Genomic DNA, 18799 nt, shown 5'->3' with positions numbered 1-18799 from the left:
GTAGAAAAACAGCTATTGATTGATTCCCAACTCTGAATATGTTTTAATAAATCTCCTTATACCATGTATAGAATTAGTATAGAAGAACAGCATCATGAATACCGACTCTATTAATCTATTACTGATGTGAAAATCATAATCAGTCGGAAGGATAACAGAGACAAATATAAAAATCATGATGATTGTGGCAATTTCCTGATATTAGTAATATGGGCTGAACCTTGTTACTCTGAAGCATCTGATAGTCAAAAATGATGACATCTTCTGTCCAATTCTCAGCATTGCACCACCACTAAAATGCAACACCTCATGAGACAACTGAGTCATGGATGAGGGTTAAGTGAGCTCATTGTGTTGATGTCTGATGTCTAATTTCTTCTTCAGTAAATGTCACATCCCAGACACACAGCACACTTCACCTTTGAAAGCTGTGAAATTTTACTTGCTAATTCACCGTACTTTCACTTCTACATGAAGTTTCCTTTCGAGTGTGTCTCCCAACTAGAGGTATTCCTGTGACACATCAACATGTTATGTTGGGTGTTTTATAAGGAGACAGACTGAGGAAATAGTCCAGGGTGGGGTTCATCCTGGACCGTTCACCAGTCTGTTGCATGGTCGATATAAAGAGACACACAGCCATTCATAGTCACCATTTCACCTTTGTACAGAGGACATGGAGGCTCCGGGAATCAAACCCAGAACCTTGCTGTGAGGCAACGGGACATATCGGCTTTGAAAGAAATATTTTGAAATTGGTTAGCATTTTAAAATATATATATATATATATATATATATATATATATATATATATATGTATGTATATATGTATGTATACAACTCCTTGATGTCATGGTAGTAATCAGTTCTATCTACATGAACAAGTTGAACAAGTTACTTCTAGCCTTATGAGAATAAGGCAATATCAAAACATGCACTTTTATTACACGTAGCCTATCATAAACGTATTATTGTTGTTATTATTGCTGACGTCAACTTCACTTGATATACGACGTTGAGATTTTTTTTTCCGGTAAAGAATTTCAAAATAAAACAGACTCGCTGAACTGCACCCTCCGAGCAATCGGCGGCAGTGTGTGCCTCAAGTCCGATTTCAGAGAAGAAGAAGAAGAACCAGCCGCAGCAGAAGAAGAAGAAGAAGAAGAAGAAGACGGAGCTACAATGGCTCAGTCTGTCTGTTAGCTTAGCGGCACCAATCTTACGTATCGTTGTAAACTGGCGTTCAGATTGATAACGACTCGCTTTTTTATGAAGCTTTTAAACAAGTGAGACTCTTTTATTTATTTTTTGTTGTTGTTAGGAGTTATGTTGCTCGTAGTGTTTGAGACATGTAGGCTAATTGAAGATGCTAACACACACACCCCTGCCCGCTATTGTAATTCTCATTAGAGCTTTAAATAAAAGCACAACTCACCATTACGGGCTGAAAGCCCGTGCGATAAACTTTCATCTGCAGAGATAATGCCAATCGAGACATTTTTTGATTGAGTGATCGGAATTAGTTGGACGATGCTAGCTTTTTAAATAAGGGCGCTAAATTTGCTAATTGTGTTGTTTTGCGTCTTTTTGAACACACAGGTCGATGTTGAATTGGTGATGACACCTGCTCGACCTGCTTTGTCAAAATGAATCGTCCGAAACCCACAACTCTCAGGCGACCCAGTGCCGCAAAACCATCAGGTTTGTTGCTCAACCCAGTCTTCTCATTGTGTTCTTTTCCCAGCATATCTTCAATGTTACAGTAAAACAAAAGGAATAATAGTCACAATCTACTGTGATGTCTGCTATTTTCAGGGCACCCCCCACCCGGGGATTTCATCGCCCTCGGATCTAAGAGCCAGGGTGGAGAACCCAAAGCCCCTGCTGTTCTTCTGAAACCAGCATCCACTGGTTTACCACCCGACCGTAAGAGAGAGACTTCCTCCACTCTGCCCTCCTCATCGGGTCTGTCCAGTCTTGCCAAGCGCCCCAAACTATCCACCACCCCTCCTGTGAGTGCCCTGGCGAGACTTGCTGATGTAGCAGCTGTGGACAAGAGGGCAATATCCCCCTCAATAAAGGAGCCATCAGTGGTACCTATTGAAGGTAAACCAATGGCTTTGTGTGTTTTTATGGAGAATATGTTAAGTGTGACATAGAAATTACTGTAAACCTTCCTACACTCAGTTACAAGTAAAGTTTTAACTCTTCTTATCTTAGTGTCACCGGCAGTGCTGCTGGATGAGATCGAAGCTGCGGAGTCTGAGGGAAATGATGATCGTATTGAGGGACTGCTGTGTGGAGCAGTGAAACAACTCAAGATGAACCGAGCCAAACCTGACATCACGCTGTATCTCAGTCTCATGTTCCTGGCCAAAATCAAGCCCAATGTTTTTGCTACTGAAGGAATTATTGAGGTGCAAATTAGCACAAGGAATGAGTAGTTATCAGATAATCAACTGCCTGCGTACATCTCACAATTAGTGCTCTGAAATAACATTTTTGAAAGTAACTATTTTTCTATAACACAGATGTTGGAATTGGACCAACAATGATTTGAAATACTTGCCTGCTCATCTCACACTTTCTCTGGTCACCAGGCCTTGTGTAGTCTCCTGCGCCGTGATGCCTCTATCAACTTTAAAGCAAAGGGGAACAGTCTGGTGTCTGTTCTTGCTTGCAATCTGCTGATGGCAGCCTATGAGGAAGATGAGAATTGGCCAGAGATTTTTGTTAAAGTGAGGATCATCATCCTAAACAATACATTTTTAAGCGTTTTTAGTCCTCTTTTTTATTGTAGCCACATATAACCTTTAAAATTTGTTTGCAGGTGTACATTGAGGACTCGCTTGGGGAAAGAATCTGGGTTGACAGTTCCCACTGTAAGAATTTTGTTGACAACATCCAGACTGCTTTTGGCACAAAGATGCCTCCAAAGAGTATGCTGCTGCAAGCTGACACCGGCCGTGCTGGAGGAGATCTCAGTGCAGGTGCAGTACATCAAGGAGAGACACACACACACACATCAGGGCAGGTGGGGATGAGAATTGCTGATGCAGAAAACAAGTGTTGAATGGTTTTGGTGCTTCTAGGTAGCAGCCCCCACCCCTCAACCCCCGATGAGGATGACAGTCAGACGGAATTGCTGATAGCAGAGGAAAAACTGAGTCCTGAGGATGAGGGGCAGGTGATGCCGAGGTATGAAAACTACCCACATTTGTGTGAAGGATGATACAGAATTTTTCTAGTTTTGAATACAATTCAGCTTAAAATTTTTTACTGTACATGACAAGACTTAAATATTTCATGAGGTTATCACATCTAAATTATTTATGAATTACACAGAAAAAACAGTTCCAAAATGCCGGGACATATTTTTTTGCCTCTTGTCTCACCCTTTTGGGTCCTGTAGGTATGATGAACTGGCAGAGAGTGTGGAAGACTATGTGCTCGACGTCCTCAGGGATCAGTTGAACCGCAGGCAGCCGATGGACAATGTGTCCCGAAATCTGTTGCGTCTGCTCACGGCCACCTGCGGCTACAAAGAGGCACGACTCATGGCTGTGCAGAGGCTGGAGATGTGGCTCCAGAACCCAAAGGTGAGAAGTGTAACCAACAGCTGCAAAGCTTTATATCACAGTAGTGACAAGTCACTGGAAGCAGGCAATTGCCCATAAAAATCGATATAAACGGACCACCACCAACATCACAAGATATTTTTATGCTACAACATTCCCTGTGTATCAGCTGTGATTTACAAAAGATAGCACAAAAAAACTATTGCAGTTTAGAGCTGTATTATATATAATTTAAGTTCACCTCCCCACCACACTGTGAAAACGAAATGGATATATGTTGAACTGAATGAGTATGACCTCACTTGCTTTGTTTTTGGTGTGGGCAGCTGACTCGACCAGCCCAAGACCTTCTCATGTCTTTGTGCATGAACTGCAACACCCACGGATCAGATGACATGGAGGTGATCTCCAACCTGATCAAAATCAGGCTCAAACCGAAAGTCCTCCTCAACCACTACATGCTGTGTGTCAGGTGTGATGTCTCGGTTTGCTTTACTTACTCTTTTATTACATGGTGAGGGTGACTCGCGCTAACCAGATGTGATTCTCCAGGGAGCTGCTAAACGCACACAGAGACAACCTTGGCACGATGGTGAAGCTGGTAATCTTCAATGAGCTATCCAATGCCAGGAATCCCAACAATATGCAAGTCCTCCATACTGTGCTCCAGCACAGCCCTGAACAGGCCCCAAAGGTGCAATTAGAGGATTTGTTTTTTAAAGTAGAAATGTTATTTTGGACACCATTAGTACCTGCTTTCACTTTCAATTCTTTGTTTTAGTCATCTTGTTTTTGTCTTGTCTGTTCATGCTTGTAGTTCTTGGCGATGGTGTTCCAGGACCTGCTTACAAATAAGGATGATTATCTCCGTGCCTCCAGAGCTTTGCTTAGAGAGATCATCAAGCAAACCAAGCATGAGATTAACTTCCAGTCATTCTGCTTTGGTTTAATGCAGGAGAGAAAAGAGGCCAGCTATGTGGACATGGAATTCAAAGTAAGTAGATCCAAACTTTAACTGTAAGCGTCCCACGTTCAAACTTGACTCTGAGCTGTTTATCCTTCCCTTTCTCGTAGGAGCGTTTTGTTATTCAAGTGACGGATTTACTGACCGTCTCCATGATGTTGGGCATCACTGCCCAGGTCAAAGAAGCAGGCATTGCGTGGGACAAAGGCGAGAAGAAGAGTGAGTGCTGTGTTTTAGTTCTCACTGCATGTTTACTAACCGTAGAGCGTTAAAGGTATTAGTTAAGTATTTGCCTTTTGTGTTTCAGATCTGGAGGTTCTGAGGTCCTTCCAAAATCAGATAGCTGCCATACAGAGAGATGCCGTGTGGTGGCTTCACACTGTGGTTCCCACCATCAGCAAAGTCGGTGCAAAAGACTATGTTCACTGGTTGGTATCTGTATGCATGTGGGCAGTTTGTAAACTATTGTTTCACATATGTATAAACTTATCTCTAATTTTTCTGTCATGTCTGCAGCCTTCACAAAGTGCTTTTCACCGAGCAACCTGAGACATATTACAAGTGGGACAACTGGCCTCCAGAGAGTGATAGAAAGTGAGTCTCCATGTGTTGCATCTGTTACAGCTTTCATTTCTAGCATGCTGACATTCTTGTTTTCCCTCAGCTTCTTCCTGCGTCTGTGTTCTGAGGTACCGCTGCTGGAAGACACACTGATGCGTATTCTAGTGATCGGCCTGTCTCGTGACCTGCCCCTGGGCCCGGCTGATGCAATGGAGCTGGCAGATCACCTGGTTAAGAGAGCCGCAGGAGTTCAGTCTGATGGTGTGTGAACATCTACTTAGTCTGTGACTGCTTAAGATCACAGTTAAAGCTGTTTGTGTTACGTGCCAAGTGTTTGGAATGTTTGAACATTTGGTGAACACATTTACTTCAGTTTAACAGGCAGTTAATTTTAAGTAATCAAACACGGGTCATCTTATTCACCACTTATCGTTTCACCTCAGCAAATATGTTTTGAATTGTAACAGTTTGAAACCTTCCTGACTTTATGCTTGACTGTTTCTCATTAAACAGATCTGGAGGTCCTGAGAGTGGAGAGGATCCAACTCATTGATGCGGTGCTGAATCTGTGTACATACCACCACCCAGAGAACATTCAGCTGCCTGCGGGGTACAGCACAGTGTTTTTGTTTTTTTTTCCCCCCAACATCTACTTATCATGCGGTTTATAGTCTAATATAACAAATGACTCTTAATGGTTAAGGTACCAGCCACCAAATTTGGCGATATCCACACTCTATTGGAAGGCGTGGCTGCTTTTGCTTGTGGTGGCTGCATTTAATCCTCAAAGAATAGGTACAATCTAATTTATGTTTCATTCATAAAATTTGGTATAAAGTATATTCTAAGTCATTGATAAAAAAGGTCTTACGCTAATAAATGTGCCCCTTTAGGTCTGGCTGCCTGGGATGGTTATCCTACACTAAAGATGCTCATGGAGATGGTCATGACGAAGTAGGTGACGGTTATCAGAGTTCAGTAACGCCAAGCCTTCTGATGATCATGAACTAACTCAACTTCCTGTCTTCAGTAACTATACTTACCCTCCTTGCACTGTTGCGGACGAGGACACAAAAACAGAGATGATCAACCGAGAGCTGCAGATCTCACAGAGAGAGAAGCAAGAGATTCTGGCCTTTGAGAGCCACCTGGCAGCTGCCTCCACCAAACAGACCATCACAGAGAGCAATAGCTTGCTGTTGTCTCAGCTTACCAGTCTGGATCCACAGTAAGATATGAGAAATGATTTCACAGTGCACGTGCTGTGTATCTTAACAGAAATTCACTATAGCAGAATCATTTCGTGCTCATATGTCAAAACATTAGAATTTACTCCAAAGCAGAATTTGTGCACGGGAGCTGGAGCTTCAATGTGGAGATGTTACATATCCATAACAATCAATTTATGCAACTTTTTGTCTATATGCCACCCAGTTTAATTGAGCTGCAAATCAGTCAGTTAAACTTAAGTCCTGCATTACTCTAGATAAATGATTTGTTACAGTTTGTTTCTCTGGAAGATGAACTAATGGTTTTTTTGTGTTCAGGGGTCCTCCTCGTCGACCTCCACCACAGGTCCAGGAGCAAGTAAAAAGCCTCAACCAGTCTCTGCGCCTGGGGCATCTCCTCTGCCGCAGCCGCAACCCAGACTTCCTGCTCAATATCATTCAGAGACAGGTCATCTCAGTGCCCAGCAAAGCTTAATTAAACATTATGGAGAAATCAGGAACACACACTTCTCCTCTTGAGATTGGCCAGAGAACATATATGAAAATCCTCTGTTCCATCTTATACCACTGCTTTTTTTTTTTAAAACATGGGGCATTGTCACTCACCCGCAGGCTTCCTCTCAGTCCATGCCATGGTTGGCTGATTTGGTTCAGTCGAGTGAGGGGTCCCTGGATGTGCTTCCAGTGCAGTGTCTGTGTGAATTCCTGCTACATGATGCAGCAGACGACAGTTTGCCAATAGAGGATGATGAAGAAGGAGAGAGCAAAGAGCAGAGGGCCAAGAAGCGACAGGTGGGATGATTACGTTTTTATCTTATTGCTGCTTTTTGCAGTTGACAATTAATTAAGTTGTCCTTTTTTAAATATTATTTTCAAATTTTTCTCAATAGCTTTTGTCTGTACTTATTTAGTTGTCTCTGTCCTCAAATTAACACACAATATATAGAATCTCAAATTACATTTGCCATCCTAAATTATCTTGACTTCTTTTTCAGAGACAACAAAAGCAAAGGCAGCTACTTGGGCGTCTCCAGGATCTCTTGTTAGGTCCTAAGGCTGACGAACAAACGACATGCGAGGTGCTTGATTATTTTCTGCGTCGTCTGAGCTCCTCTCAGGTCGCATCCAGAGTCCTAGCTATGAAGGTAATAGGCTGGAAGCAGGAAATAAAATCACTTATGCTCTAGTAGCGCTATGTTACAGTTTAAAAAAACTGTCCCTCTTATGTGCATGCAGGGTTTATCATTGGTGCTAAGCGAAGGAGGCTTGAAGGATGGAGATGAGCGGGACCAACCCATGGAAGAAGACTCTACTGATGCTGAACTCTTGCCTGGGTATCAGTGGCTGCTACAAGACCTCCCAAAGCTACCCTTGTTTGACAGCGTCAGGGGCATGACATCCACTGCTCTGCAACAGGTGGATGTCTGACTTAACAGTGAACTCTCCATATAAATTTTATGAAGGTGGATTAGTGAATAGGAGTTTGAAGCATGTGTCTCGTCTGTCCACTCCCTCAAAGGCCATTCACATGGAAACAGATCCACAGACTATCAGTGCCTATCTCATATACCTGTCCCAGCATGCACCAGTGGAGGAGCAGGCATCTCACAATGACCTGGCTCTGGTAATCACGGCGAGTTGCTTAAATTTATGCATGACATACTTCTCTTCATCCAGTTTTTTATTTGTGGCGCAGTGCTGACATGAAGTATTTGTTGCGCCTTGCAGGACATAGCCCGACTGATTGTTGAGCGCTCCACCATCATGAACAGCCTTTTCTCCAAACACTCCTCCAGGCCGGAGTCGGATGCCGTGCTCTCTGCTTTCCTCACCATCTTCTCTACTTACATCAAGAGGATGAGGAAGACCAAGGAAGGCGAGGATCTTTACAGCTGGGTGAGTACTGGAACTGTGTTCTATGTCTCCTCCAGAATCTTGAAGTAAAGGCAAGTTACAAAGTTTGGGCGAAGTCACCTGATGGATTTTCGCAGATCTTTTATCTCTTTTAAGTGACTGCAGTTTAATCCCAAATTTTTTGTCATTACACATTTACTGTGGAACTACGAAGATGAGTTTGGATTCACATAACTGTGTTGTTTTGTTTTTCCAGTCTGAATCTCAGGATCAGGTATTTTTGCGTTGGACCACAGGAGAGACTGCTACAATGCACATTCTTGTCGTCCACGCCATGGTTATCCTGCTGACCCTGGGACCGCCCAAAGGTATTCCTGTTCATATTGAAGTTATGTGTTTGCATTCCAAAAGAACATGCTTTAAATTGTGTACATTTTTTTTTTTTACGTGCAGGAGAGAGCGATTTCTACTCTCTTTTGGACATTTGGTTCCCCGACAAGAAACCTTTACCCACCGCCTTCCTGGTTGACACATCAGAGGAGGCCCTTCTGTTGCCTGACTGGTTGAAACTGAGGATGATCCGATCAGAGGTTTCTCGATTGGTTGATGCAGGTACAGCTTCTCATGCTTCACAGGCACAAATGCAACTTACCAAAAAAAGTATTTTCATTATACTCTTTAATGGACCTTTGCACATGTTTCCACAGCTCTGCATGACCTGGAGCCTCAGCAGCTGCTGCTGTTCGTTCAGTCCTTTGGCATCCCTGTTTCCAGCATGAGCAAACTGCTGCAGTACCTGGATCAGGCCGTTTCCCATGATCCACAGACACTTGAGCAGAACATCATGGACAAGCGTAAGAGTCTCTTGCAGATGATCTCCTGAAATATTTGACAGACTTTTGAGAATTTTCACTTTTCTTTTATTATATTTTTTTTCTTTGCATTAGACTATATGGCCCACCTGGTTGAGGTGCAGCATGAGCGAGGTGCCACTGGAGGGCACACTTTCCATGCATTACTGAGCTCATCGCTTCCTGCACGAAGAGGTCGGTGATTTGCTGTTATATGGCAACCTAGCTTACATATAACATTTCACGATTAGTCTTTGATATTAACTGACAAGATTTACCACTTTACTTTTATACTTGTGCAAAATGATACATGTCAAATGATAAAAAGCTACAATGAATGAATGAATGCAAATTGTATAAACCATGATGTAATGTACTTATTACATCCTAACAGACTCTACTGAAACAAGTAAAGCCAAAGTTACTGTGGAAACACCTCACAGCTCTGTGAAGATGAGAGCGGCTAGTCAGCTTCCTTCAGTTGGACCTGAAGATGATCTCACTGGGATGTTGCTTCAGGTAGTCATAAACTCCTTACTTCATATCTTGTATCTTTGTGGTAGGATTTTTTTTTTTCTTTCAACTCATTGGATAACTTGGGGTTGAACACAATCTCTAAACAAAAGTTAAAATTATTCCAAAATTCTACTGTGCCAGTGCCAAACTGACCTGTTTCTTTTATCCATTACTCCTACAGATCTTCCCTTTGAAGGTTGACCCCCGCTGGCATGGTCCACCTCCCAGCCAGCTCTCCTTGGCTTTGCAGCAAGCCCTGGCTAAAGAACTGATGCGGGCCAAGCAGGGTCAAGTCCAGCAGGGTGGGTTGGCATTTCGCCTCCTGCAGGCCATTGCTGCCCTGCTCACCTCTGCCCACGCAGGACCCATTGTCATGTCAATGCACCGCAGCCACGCCCTCTCCTGTCCCCTTATGCGGCAACTTCACCTCTACCAGGTACAGCATGCAGGATATTGGCATATCATCACATATGTTCATCCATCAAACACTGAATTCTAATAATTGTTCAATATTTTGTTGTTTTGTTTTTTTTTTTCTGTCCAGCGCCTTGTGTCCCAGGACATTACTTTTTCCTCACTATTCCTCAAGGTCATTGTTGAGATGTTGATCTGGTTAGACAACCCAACAGTGGAGGGAGGGCCACTAAAGACTTTGCTAAGGTCTTTTGCTGGCCAGAACTCTCACAAACACAGGCACAATGATGGTGAGCACCTCAGTTTGTTTTTTTTCTTGTCAGATGCTCATTATTCCATTTTGCATATAAAAAATAAGGGATACATGTATTTGTCCTGCAGTGCGGACAGGTTTCCTGCACCTGGCTGAGGCTTTGGCGTATCGCAGGGATACTGAAGTGCCACTAAGAGCGATAATTGCAATGCTGAAAGCTGGAGAGAGATGTAATGCAGAAGCGGAGCTCATCGGCAAAGGTATTAATGGAACCATTACGTTCAAACAATTGAATGATTAGGTATGAACGAATTTCAACACTTAGAACTAAAAATACTCCCAGAACCATTTAAAAAAAATTTTAAACAAGACAAGTTTAGTTTGAGTTTAAGAGTTTAGGTTACAATAAAAGGAACTCCTTTAGATTTGGTGATGAAAACAGCAGCAGGATTTGAAATAAAAGTCATCTGATATATCATGTGAGCTAAATTAAAAGGCTTTGAGCATTTTGTATAATACATTGTATTGTTGCTCCTGCAGTTTACTGCCACTGAAGCATGACAGCTGCTGTTAACAGTTGGTTTGTTACATGGATGCAGGTCATGCAGCTCAAGATCTTATTTTCCAGTGTTACAGGGTCTGATGGAGGTGAAGTCGCCATATTTGGAGGAGCTACTGTCTCTGTTGATGACTGTTGGTACACAGAGTGGGACAGCTGGCCCTGTTGCTATGGTGATTTCCCTGCTGCTTCAGGAAGGCGAGGAGCGAGCTGTGAAAAAGGAAGTGGATTCTAACAAGTGAGCGCAGCAATTCTATTTCTCTCTCAACTCATGCAAGAAACATTTTTATTTGACAGGACTAAATGACAAACACAGCTGCCTGTGACAAAAATACGGAAACTGTTCCTGCTGTCTGTCGCCCCGCGGTTCTAAACTCCCGTTGGATTTGGTCCGGGAAGGTTTAATTGGTTTTGCAGCTTGACAATGGCTCCACTGATTCACATTGCATGAAAGTCTCAGAATAGTTTACTTCACAGCGACGTATTGAAAGGTTGCACTTAGTCTGTTTGTATGTATTGTCTTGATATAAGTGTAGAAACCATGGCACCACTGTCTGACACATTTTCTTCATGTTATTCTGAGCAGCATTAAAAGCAACAAATCATCTCCTAAATGGAAGAGAGTGTATATGGTAGAAATTGGGATGCGAGATACAAGATTTAGGGCTGTGCAGCTAATCTAGATATAATCAAAACTCCAGTATGACCTAGTGCAATATTCAAATCATGGTAGTTAAACTACGTCAGAATCTTATTGTGCATTGTTGGCAACACAGACACTACAACCCACCTACAAAACATATTCTCCAGAAAAACGAACAAAAGCATTTTTGTACAAACAAAAAACAAAAATCACCTCGTCATTCTTCAGTGAAATTAAATGCAAAACCAACCATACCGGCTTGAATATCACAATCACATATCACAATTGAATATCTCACAACATAATCAAATAATCCATTTGTTAATTGTGTATATTGTCCAATACCTTTCTCTGAGGATGATTTACACTGCAAGCGTTGAATAGATGGTTCAGCCACAACTCCATAGAAGTAACCTCTCAGTATGACCTATGCCAGCAGCTCCGAGGTGACAAAGTCTGGACTGACCTCTGGGCTGCTTGTTGACTGGCTGGAGCATCTTGACCCCGAGGTCACATCAGTGTGTCCGGACCTTCAGCAGAAACTGCTGTTTGCCCTCAACAAGGTAAAATAAGCCTTGCCAGCTGATGGTGATTATACTTGCAAGGTTTAAGCTCGTGTTTGCATGTTGTTCTTAATGTGTCCTTTCCTCACAATGTTTTCTATTTAGGCACGAGGCACCCCTGCCTACAGACCATATCTTTTAGCCCTGCTGACGCATCAGTCAAACTGGTCCACCCTCCTGCAGTGTATCAGTGCTCTTCTCAGCAAGCGCAGAGATTACAAGTACTTCTTTTTTTTCTGAACTAGTGTTCTACTTGATTTTAGTAATTACATGCATGAGAACTTATAATAATAATGAGATCCTTTTCACTTACAATGAGAACTTTTACTTAATATCTGCATAACCTTTATCAGACTGGACCCATCCTCAGCCCTGGACTTCCTTTGGGCGTGCAGCCATATTCCACGTATCTGGCAAGGACGCGACCAAAAGATCCCACAAGTAAGATCATAAATCCACCTGCAGACAGTCAGGAGATGTGATGTTTTTCCCCTGCATTTGTTTGTTTGTTTATTTATTTATTTATTTAAATGTTTAACTCGTGATTTTCATGTTGGTCATGCAGAAGAAAACTGAGAAGTTTGTGCTGCAACTCAGTTCAGAGGAGCTCATCAGCCTGGTGGACCTGATCCTATCAGAGTCAGAGCTGAACAGTCAGGACTTACAACAAGAGGACAAAAGCAGTGTGGACCAGGCCTCCAGCTCCCTCATCCAGTCCAGGCTGCCCCTCCTTCACTCATACTGCAGCGGGGATATAGAAAACATCAGGAAAGTCTCAGATTACCTCATCAACTGCGCAAAGAAATGGGAGGACAGGTGTGTAGTTGTGCCATTGTTGTGTTTTACTGTTTCAAAACTCACCCTCTATTCTCTAATCTTCACTCTTTCAAACCTCTCTGTCTGAAGACATATGTGTTTATTGTTTAAGGTACACCAGAAATGCTTAGCCCATCCCTTTCGACACCTTGCATTCTTTCAAATCAGCCCAAACAGTGAAAGTAATTAAATTTTTTCCCCCATATTTTGGTGTACTGATAAACTTGAGGAAAAATCGCACTAGATTTTCCCTCCCAGTGCAGATGAACTTTTCAGACTTCCTCTGTCAGCCACAATGCCGTGGACCAGGGGAAACTCGATAATTAGGTCTATTGGTGTGAAATTAAAACCAGCAGAAGTCGTCTGTACTGTGATCTCTTTAAAAGCTCAGTGTATTATAATGAAGCCAAGAGGATTAAGGCTGAAGCTCTAAACTTGCCTGTGTTGTGAATTCCTGCTCTGACTTAGCTGTCAGAGATCAGGGTGCAACTCTTTGTGGAGGCAAACCCTCCTTTCATGAATGTGTCTCTGGTTATTAAACCACTTTAATGAGGAAACTTTGGCCAAGGTCAAGCAAAATTAGCTTCCGAATTACAGTATTTAAGTACAGCTAAGCTTGTCTGGTAAAATGGTTGCTTGTGAAAATATGGCAGGATAAAAACATGTTGAAAGTAAAGGGCTTTGGCCTTGTGTTGGATAAACACTTGACTGTATGTTAAGCATTCTTCTTGCGAAAGCTCGCTGTCAGATAAGCTGGTGTTTATTCCAATTACACACTAACTATTGAACGTGGAAGAGCGGACTCTTTACTTTTGGTCAAGGTCGCTGTGATTTGCTTAATGCATAGCTGTAATAAACTTTTCAGTTAGTACGGAGCGCATCATTTCAGCCTGACAAGAGCCTTAGCCAGTAAGAGGATTTTCTGAAACTGCAGTGACTTGAAGGCAAATACCTCAGACTTACATTATGCTATTCATGTGCCTAGTTTGTATTTATGCACATTAATTATTGTCGCTCATAGACAGAAACACTGGAGAAGTGCTTCAATGTGCACTCTAATCTGTGGTCTCATATCAGCTCTAAACTAATCAGTTGAAAGAGACGGAGAAAGTGAATTTCACAAAACCCAACTGGGAACATTGTCTGCTCTATAATCTTTGTGCCACTTAAAGAGTGAAGCTCACTTGAGTCAAAAAGCTGTAACAAACTTTTTGTGGCTACACAAAACTGGTCAACCAGTCACTGTCAATTAAACAGCTTCAAGCTACACAACTCAATAACATGGAGAATTACAGTCTTGATTACTTTGTTAGTAAGCTTCTGGTTCTATGACGGACAGCTGAACAGTGCTGAGGCAATAATAGCTTGTATTTTCCCTAAAGTGAATGGCATGTTTCTGCAGCTAGTGGCTGCTCCTTAAGCTGTAGCACACGGCATACCTAGCTTTTTGTTTTATTTTGTCTTTCAGCGCAATGAGTAAACGGTGCCAGAGCTTGCTGCTGCAGATCTATTTGCATTTTCCTGAGGTCATCCAGCACGTCACCCTGCCCGACGGCACTTTCAGCAGTGGAGGGGCTGCAGACGGCAGCAGCTGCAAGGTGAGGGTTCATGGCAGATCACGAATCTTTTTTTTTTTTTTTTTCTAATTAAAAAAAAAAAAAAAAAAATTGAGACACTTTAATTTTATTTACATGCAGATTCCTTTGTGTGAGTATTTCAATATATTCTTGTGAGGAGAACAAAGAAGAGTCTTAGACCAAAGGCTTTCTATTTGGAGTTCATTATTTAACAGGAGAGATTTGATCTTATTATATCACAAATTGTAAAATACAGCATATTAAACATAGCAGCAATTTGAAGTCCTGAACAAGCATACATTTTTTTTTTTAAGAGCTATGTAAATCATTCCAACAACACGTGTGGCAGTATATGGAGTGAAGGACTCAATAGAGTAGCTCAAAAATCATCACTTACAGATCTTGAATTTCTTCTTGAAGTGCTGAAGATCCGATTCATTGCCTCCTTGTTTCATGAACTGTTTGGTTTGTACTTGTTAACTTGTCATTTGAAATATCATGTGTAAAACCACACATTTGTCACTGTACCACACTGAATACAGCATTTATTTTCATTTCTCAGCTTGATGTCCTGGTGCATCGCCTCGTCACTCTGCTCGCTGATATAGGAGACTCAAAATCTGCAGAGAGCCGTGTGTCTGATGCTAACCTGGCCTGTAGGAAACTGGCTGTGTCGCACCCTGTCCTTCTGCTCAGGTGAAATTGCAATAAAAACAGAACAACTACACAGTAGTGTTGTTTCCATTCTGTCTCCAAACATATAGTCTGCTGACTGGTTTTACTTTGCTCCCCAGACACCTGCCCATGATTGCAGGTCTTCTCCACGGTCGCATTCACCTGAACATACACGAGTTTCGTCAGCAAAACCACATGACCTTCTTCAGCAACGTGCTCGCCATCCTGGAGCTGCTGCAGCCACTTGTTTTCCACAGCGAACACCAGAGGGCGCTTCAAGACTGCCTTCTCTCCTTCATGAAGGTCCTCCAGGTGGGTGGCTCACACACGCTCAAATCTTCACTTGAAGATTTAGGGTTGACATGAGCCTTTCTGCATCTTTCTTCTCACAGAACTTCCAGAGGACCCGTTGTCCACTGCTCTTCATCAACAAATTCCTGCAGTTCACACAGAAGTACATAACGCATGATGCAGCCACAGCCATTCCCTATCTGCAGAAGCACTCTGACATCTTACAGTCAGTACCATCAAGATGATCATATCTTTTGAACAATAAATATGTGACTAATATTAAACTGTGAGCTATTTTTGAGAGTATAAAACAAAATGGGCTCTGTTAAAGTTTTTATTTTATTATTTTTTTTTTTTTTGCTCTTTCTCCTTATTAGGGGCCTGTGTGCAGAAAACCCAGACCTGTCCCAGCTCAAATCTCTGCTAGCTGGCCTCACTTTACCAGTTAAAAGTGCCTCTGCAGAAATCACAACAGAAGAAAGGGATGGTAAGCAAAGCTGAGCCTTTTTTTTTTTAAAGCAGTCACCTTACAGCAACATACACAACCAATTCTAAAGTGTCCATTCTTATAGACTAGACCAGACTTACAGAATAGAATAGACTTATAGACTAATATTTGACATATATTTTTTCTCTCTATCAGATGACGTGTCCACTGGTTCTCTGCCCCTTGTCAACATATCCGCTTCAGTTTCACTGAGTGCAGCTGACATGACAATGTACCTGAAAAAGATGTCAAGAGGCGAAGCTGTGGAAGGTAGCTATCATACCGTTGCAACAATATGACACACATCAATCCTGCGTCATAGTGAGTAATGCACAAGCCTTTTTCCTCACCACCATCTGCTGTAGATGTTTTGGAAGTGTTGACAGAGGTTGATGAGAAGTCAAGGAGGAGTCCAGAAATCATCCAGTACTTCATTGTGAGTCATAAGTGACAGACACATGAAAAAAAAAAGGGGGGGGGGGGGGGTCAAGTGTAGTCCCTGTCGGTGTGTAATACGTCCCATCACCACCCTGTGTTTTTGTTTGTAGAACGATCTACAGAGACTGATGGTTTCCTCTGAGGAGCTGTGTCGGAACATGGCCTTCAGTTTGGCTCTGCGCTGCATGCAGAATAATCCCTGGTAAGTTTACAGCACTTGGTTGGGGTGTGTGTGTGGGGGGGGGGGGGGGGGGGGGGGGGGGGGGGAGAAAAGTGCTTGAGAAAAGAGGAAATGTGTGCAGACAAATAAAGAAAGAAGGCCAGATGTTTGAATAATGCGAAACCTCTTTCTCTCGCTGTCAACCATTAGTTTACTGACCTGATGTTTTCTGTGCTTCAGCCTGGCAACAGACTTCCTGCCGACTTTCATGTACTGTATGGGCAGCGGCAACTTCGACGTCGTACAGACTGCTCTCAGGAATCTTCCAGAATACGTTCTTCTCTGTCAGGGTAAGACACTCTTAAGTCCCATGTTGACAGTGATCTGGTAAGAAGCAGTCACCACTTTGCCTGATGTGGATTATATGTCATATGACCATGCAGGGTTTTGTTTGTTTTTTTTTTTTTTTTTTAAATAAATAAAAAGGTGATTTAATGAAGCATGCAACTGAAGTCACACATCCATAGCTGCGTTATGTAAAGAGCTTTTTCCCTCCCTCTCTCCAGAACATGCAGACATCTTGCTCCACAAGGCGTTTTTAGTGGGTATCTACGGACAAATTGACACCAGTTCAATGATCTCAGAGTCTATGAAAGTCCTTCGCATGGAAGCAACAACATAACAACAAAGCCAACAACTTCACATCTGATTGGAAATAGTGTCTTTCACTCTCTGCATTCCAGAGCTAGATTTTTTTTTTTTTTAATTGCCTATAGTTCAAATGTGGCTCTAATTTGATGATGGCAGAACTCTGTGGCTCTTCAATGGTTCAGATTAAAGGATCCTCCAGTGAGCAGTTGGCTACCAGTGTAATGATTTAGTGACTTCAAAGAATGTATTAAAATTCCCTCTAAATGAGATGAAAATGTAATAATTAAAACTGTGAAATTGGTTATTGTAATAAAGTCACAATTAGTTCATTTAGTACTTTGTAAAGGATGTAAATTGTTTTTTTTAACTGATAATGTAACAATATATTAACCACCAGTTGAAAAAGATAAACTGGGACATTATTAGTTGATGCTTTTAAAGTGTAAAAGACAACACATAATATACAAAATTGGAATAATAAATAATATATCATAAATAAAAAAAAACTAAAAACTCAAAATATTATGAAAGCATGTAAGCTCAATTTAGAGGGAGATTTTTTTTGTTTTTTTGCATTTCTGAAGTTACGAATTCGGAGCATTTACATTGTTTCGCACCACAAGTGTCATTGTGTATTTGGAAAGTGGTTTTGGCTTCATATTCATAATGTGTGAATATGAAATGACATTGATAAAAGCTGCCTTACAAACCCACTTAATGCTTTGTTCAAATGTTCCATTAGTAAACTTTAAACAAAATCAAAACATTTTGTAATCCACCATCTTTACGTTTTCATGTTTTGCAAGCAATCGAGAAAAATCTCTAAATAAGAAGCCCGAATAGTTGTGAACAGTTGAATACTTTAAAGTCATGATGCTTTACTGTTACAAGAACACAATGTATGCCACCTAGTTATGCCATCTTAATAAAACACTTTTTGGAAATTATCTTTTTTTTTTTTTTTTTCATTCAGCTTTAACTGGCAGAAAGTGAAACAGGTAATATTTCAGCCCTTAACTGCTCCAGTTCAATTATTAAATGGAGACATTTTACCACAGTTTAATTGGAAAGCAGTTTCATAATAAAATAGTAAAAATAAAAATTTCACAAAAACCAATTATTACCTTTCAAAAAGAAACATTTTAGTAGCTCAAAAAAGATTGAGGAGCGAGAGGCGGGGGTGTCGTGGTGGACGAGTCGTGGTGTTTCATTTCATTCCAATAATTCTTGGATCCCGATAAAACTGAAAACAGCTGTCATTGGTACGCTTGCTCTTCGCTGGGGCGTAACAGACAAATTAAAGGTGCAATGCACATGCTGTGATGGAAGCCATTTTGCCATGAAAGTGTGAGTTGTTTTGCTCAGTGCTGCCGACTTCATGCGAAAACCTCTTGATGGAGTCAAAGGGATAAGTTAAACATTGTGTTGGCATGCTGGTAAGCCAGAAAAGTGGATGCCCCTATTGATGGTAAATTAAGCATGGCAGTAATTGTTCAATCACACAGACCAAAGGCTGCTTTGAAGACGTGATGTGGGCAGGCAGGCCATTTTGCAGCACAGTCTGCTGCTGGTGTTTTGTTACATGGGAGGACATGGAGATGAAGCCACACCGTGGTTCAGGATCCTCAGTGAGGGAGAGACATGCCCACACTGGTGGGTCAGTGGAATCTGCCATTTAGAAAGAACCGCTTTTCAGTGAGGTACAGTGTTGGATGTGGT

At 41.8% G+C, this 18799-nt stretch overlaps 1 protein-coding gene across 4 annotated transcripts; it reads left to right on the top strand.

The window, feature by feature from the left end:
- Positions 1–1152: 1152 nt before the first annotated feature.
- On the top strand, positions 1153–18043 carry ints1 (integrator complex subunit 1). Of its 4 annotated transcripts, none has more exons than XM_029509006.1 (48): positions 1153–1286; positions 1600–1701; positions 1816–2106; positions 2221–2417; positions 2601–2738; positions 2831–2990; positions 3093–3198; positions 3413–3599; positions 3905–4050; positions 4131–4272; positions 4396–4572; positions 4653–4761; positions 4850–4970; positions 5059–5136; positions 5207–5364; positions 5617–5713; positions 5807–5898; positions 5997–6057; positions 6134–6331; positions 6651–6780; positions 6945–7124; positions 7328–7477; positions 7569–7748; positions 7852–7956; positions 8061–8228; positions 8443–8554; positions 8640–8798; positions 8894–9040; positions 9134–9232; positions 9432–9556; positions 9735–9989; positions 10098–10257; positions 10349–10480; positions 10849–11017; positions 11862–11985; positions 12091–12206; positions 12339–12426; positions 12551–12801; positions 14270–14399; positions 14941–15074; positions 15173–15365; positions 15446–15570; positions 15722–15831; positions 15988–16101; positions 16197–16267; positions 16380–16471; positions 16670–16779; positions 16996–18043. In XM_029509006.1, exons 2-48 carry the CDS (start codon positions 1647–1649, stop codon positions 17109–17111), a joined length of 6558 nt encoding a protein of 2185 aa, XP_029364866.1. In that variant the 5' UTR covers positions 1153–1286; positions 1600–1646; the 3' UTR covers positions 17112–18043. The 4 variants fall into 4 exon arrangements, with proteins under 4 accessions (XP_029364866.1, XP_029364865.1, XP_029364864.1 ...); XM_029509005.1 differs by having other exon boundaries at positions 11859–11985; XM_029509004.1 differs by having other exon boundaries at positions 7852–7965.
- Positions 18044–18799: the final 756 nt, after the last annotated feature.

This window comes from Echeneis naucrates, chromosome 8 (genome assembly GCF_900963305.1).
Source record: "Echeneis naucrates chromosome 8, fEcheNa1.1, whole genome shotgun sequence".
Classification (NCBI taxonomy): domain Eukaryota; kingdom Metazoa; phylum Chordata; class Actinopteri; order Carangiformes; family Echeneidae; genus Echeneis; species Echeneis naucrates.
Note: the sequence above shows the minus strand (reverse complement) of the source record. Positions and strands in the feature narration are given on the sequence as shown.

What these genes read in the sequence shown, in the direction of transcription:
- ints1 (XM_029509003.1), top strand. Translation starts at nt 1,647, where the DNA reads ATGAATCGTCCGAAACCCACAACTCTCAGGCGACCCAGTGCCGCAAAA. An exon ending in ATCAGTGGTACCTATTGAAG is followed by an intron (nt 2,107 to 2,220) that starts GTAAACCAATGG and finishes TTCTTATCTTAG; the next exon opens with TGTCACCGGCAGTGCTGCTG. An exon ending in ATGGAGATGGTCATGACGAA is followed by an intron (nt 6,058 to 6,133) that starts GTAGGTGACGGT and finishes TCCTGTCTTCAG; the next exon opens with TAACTATACTTACCCTCCTT.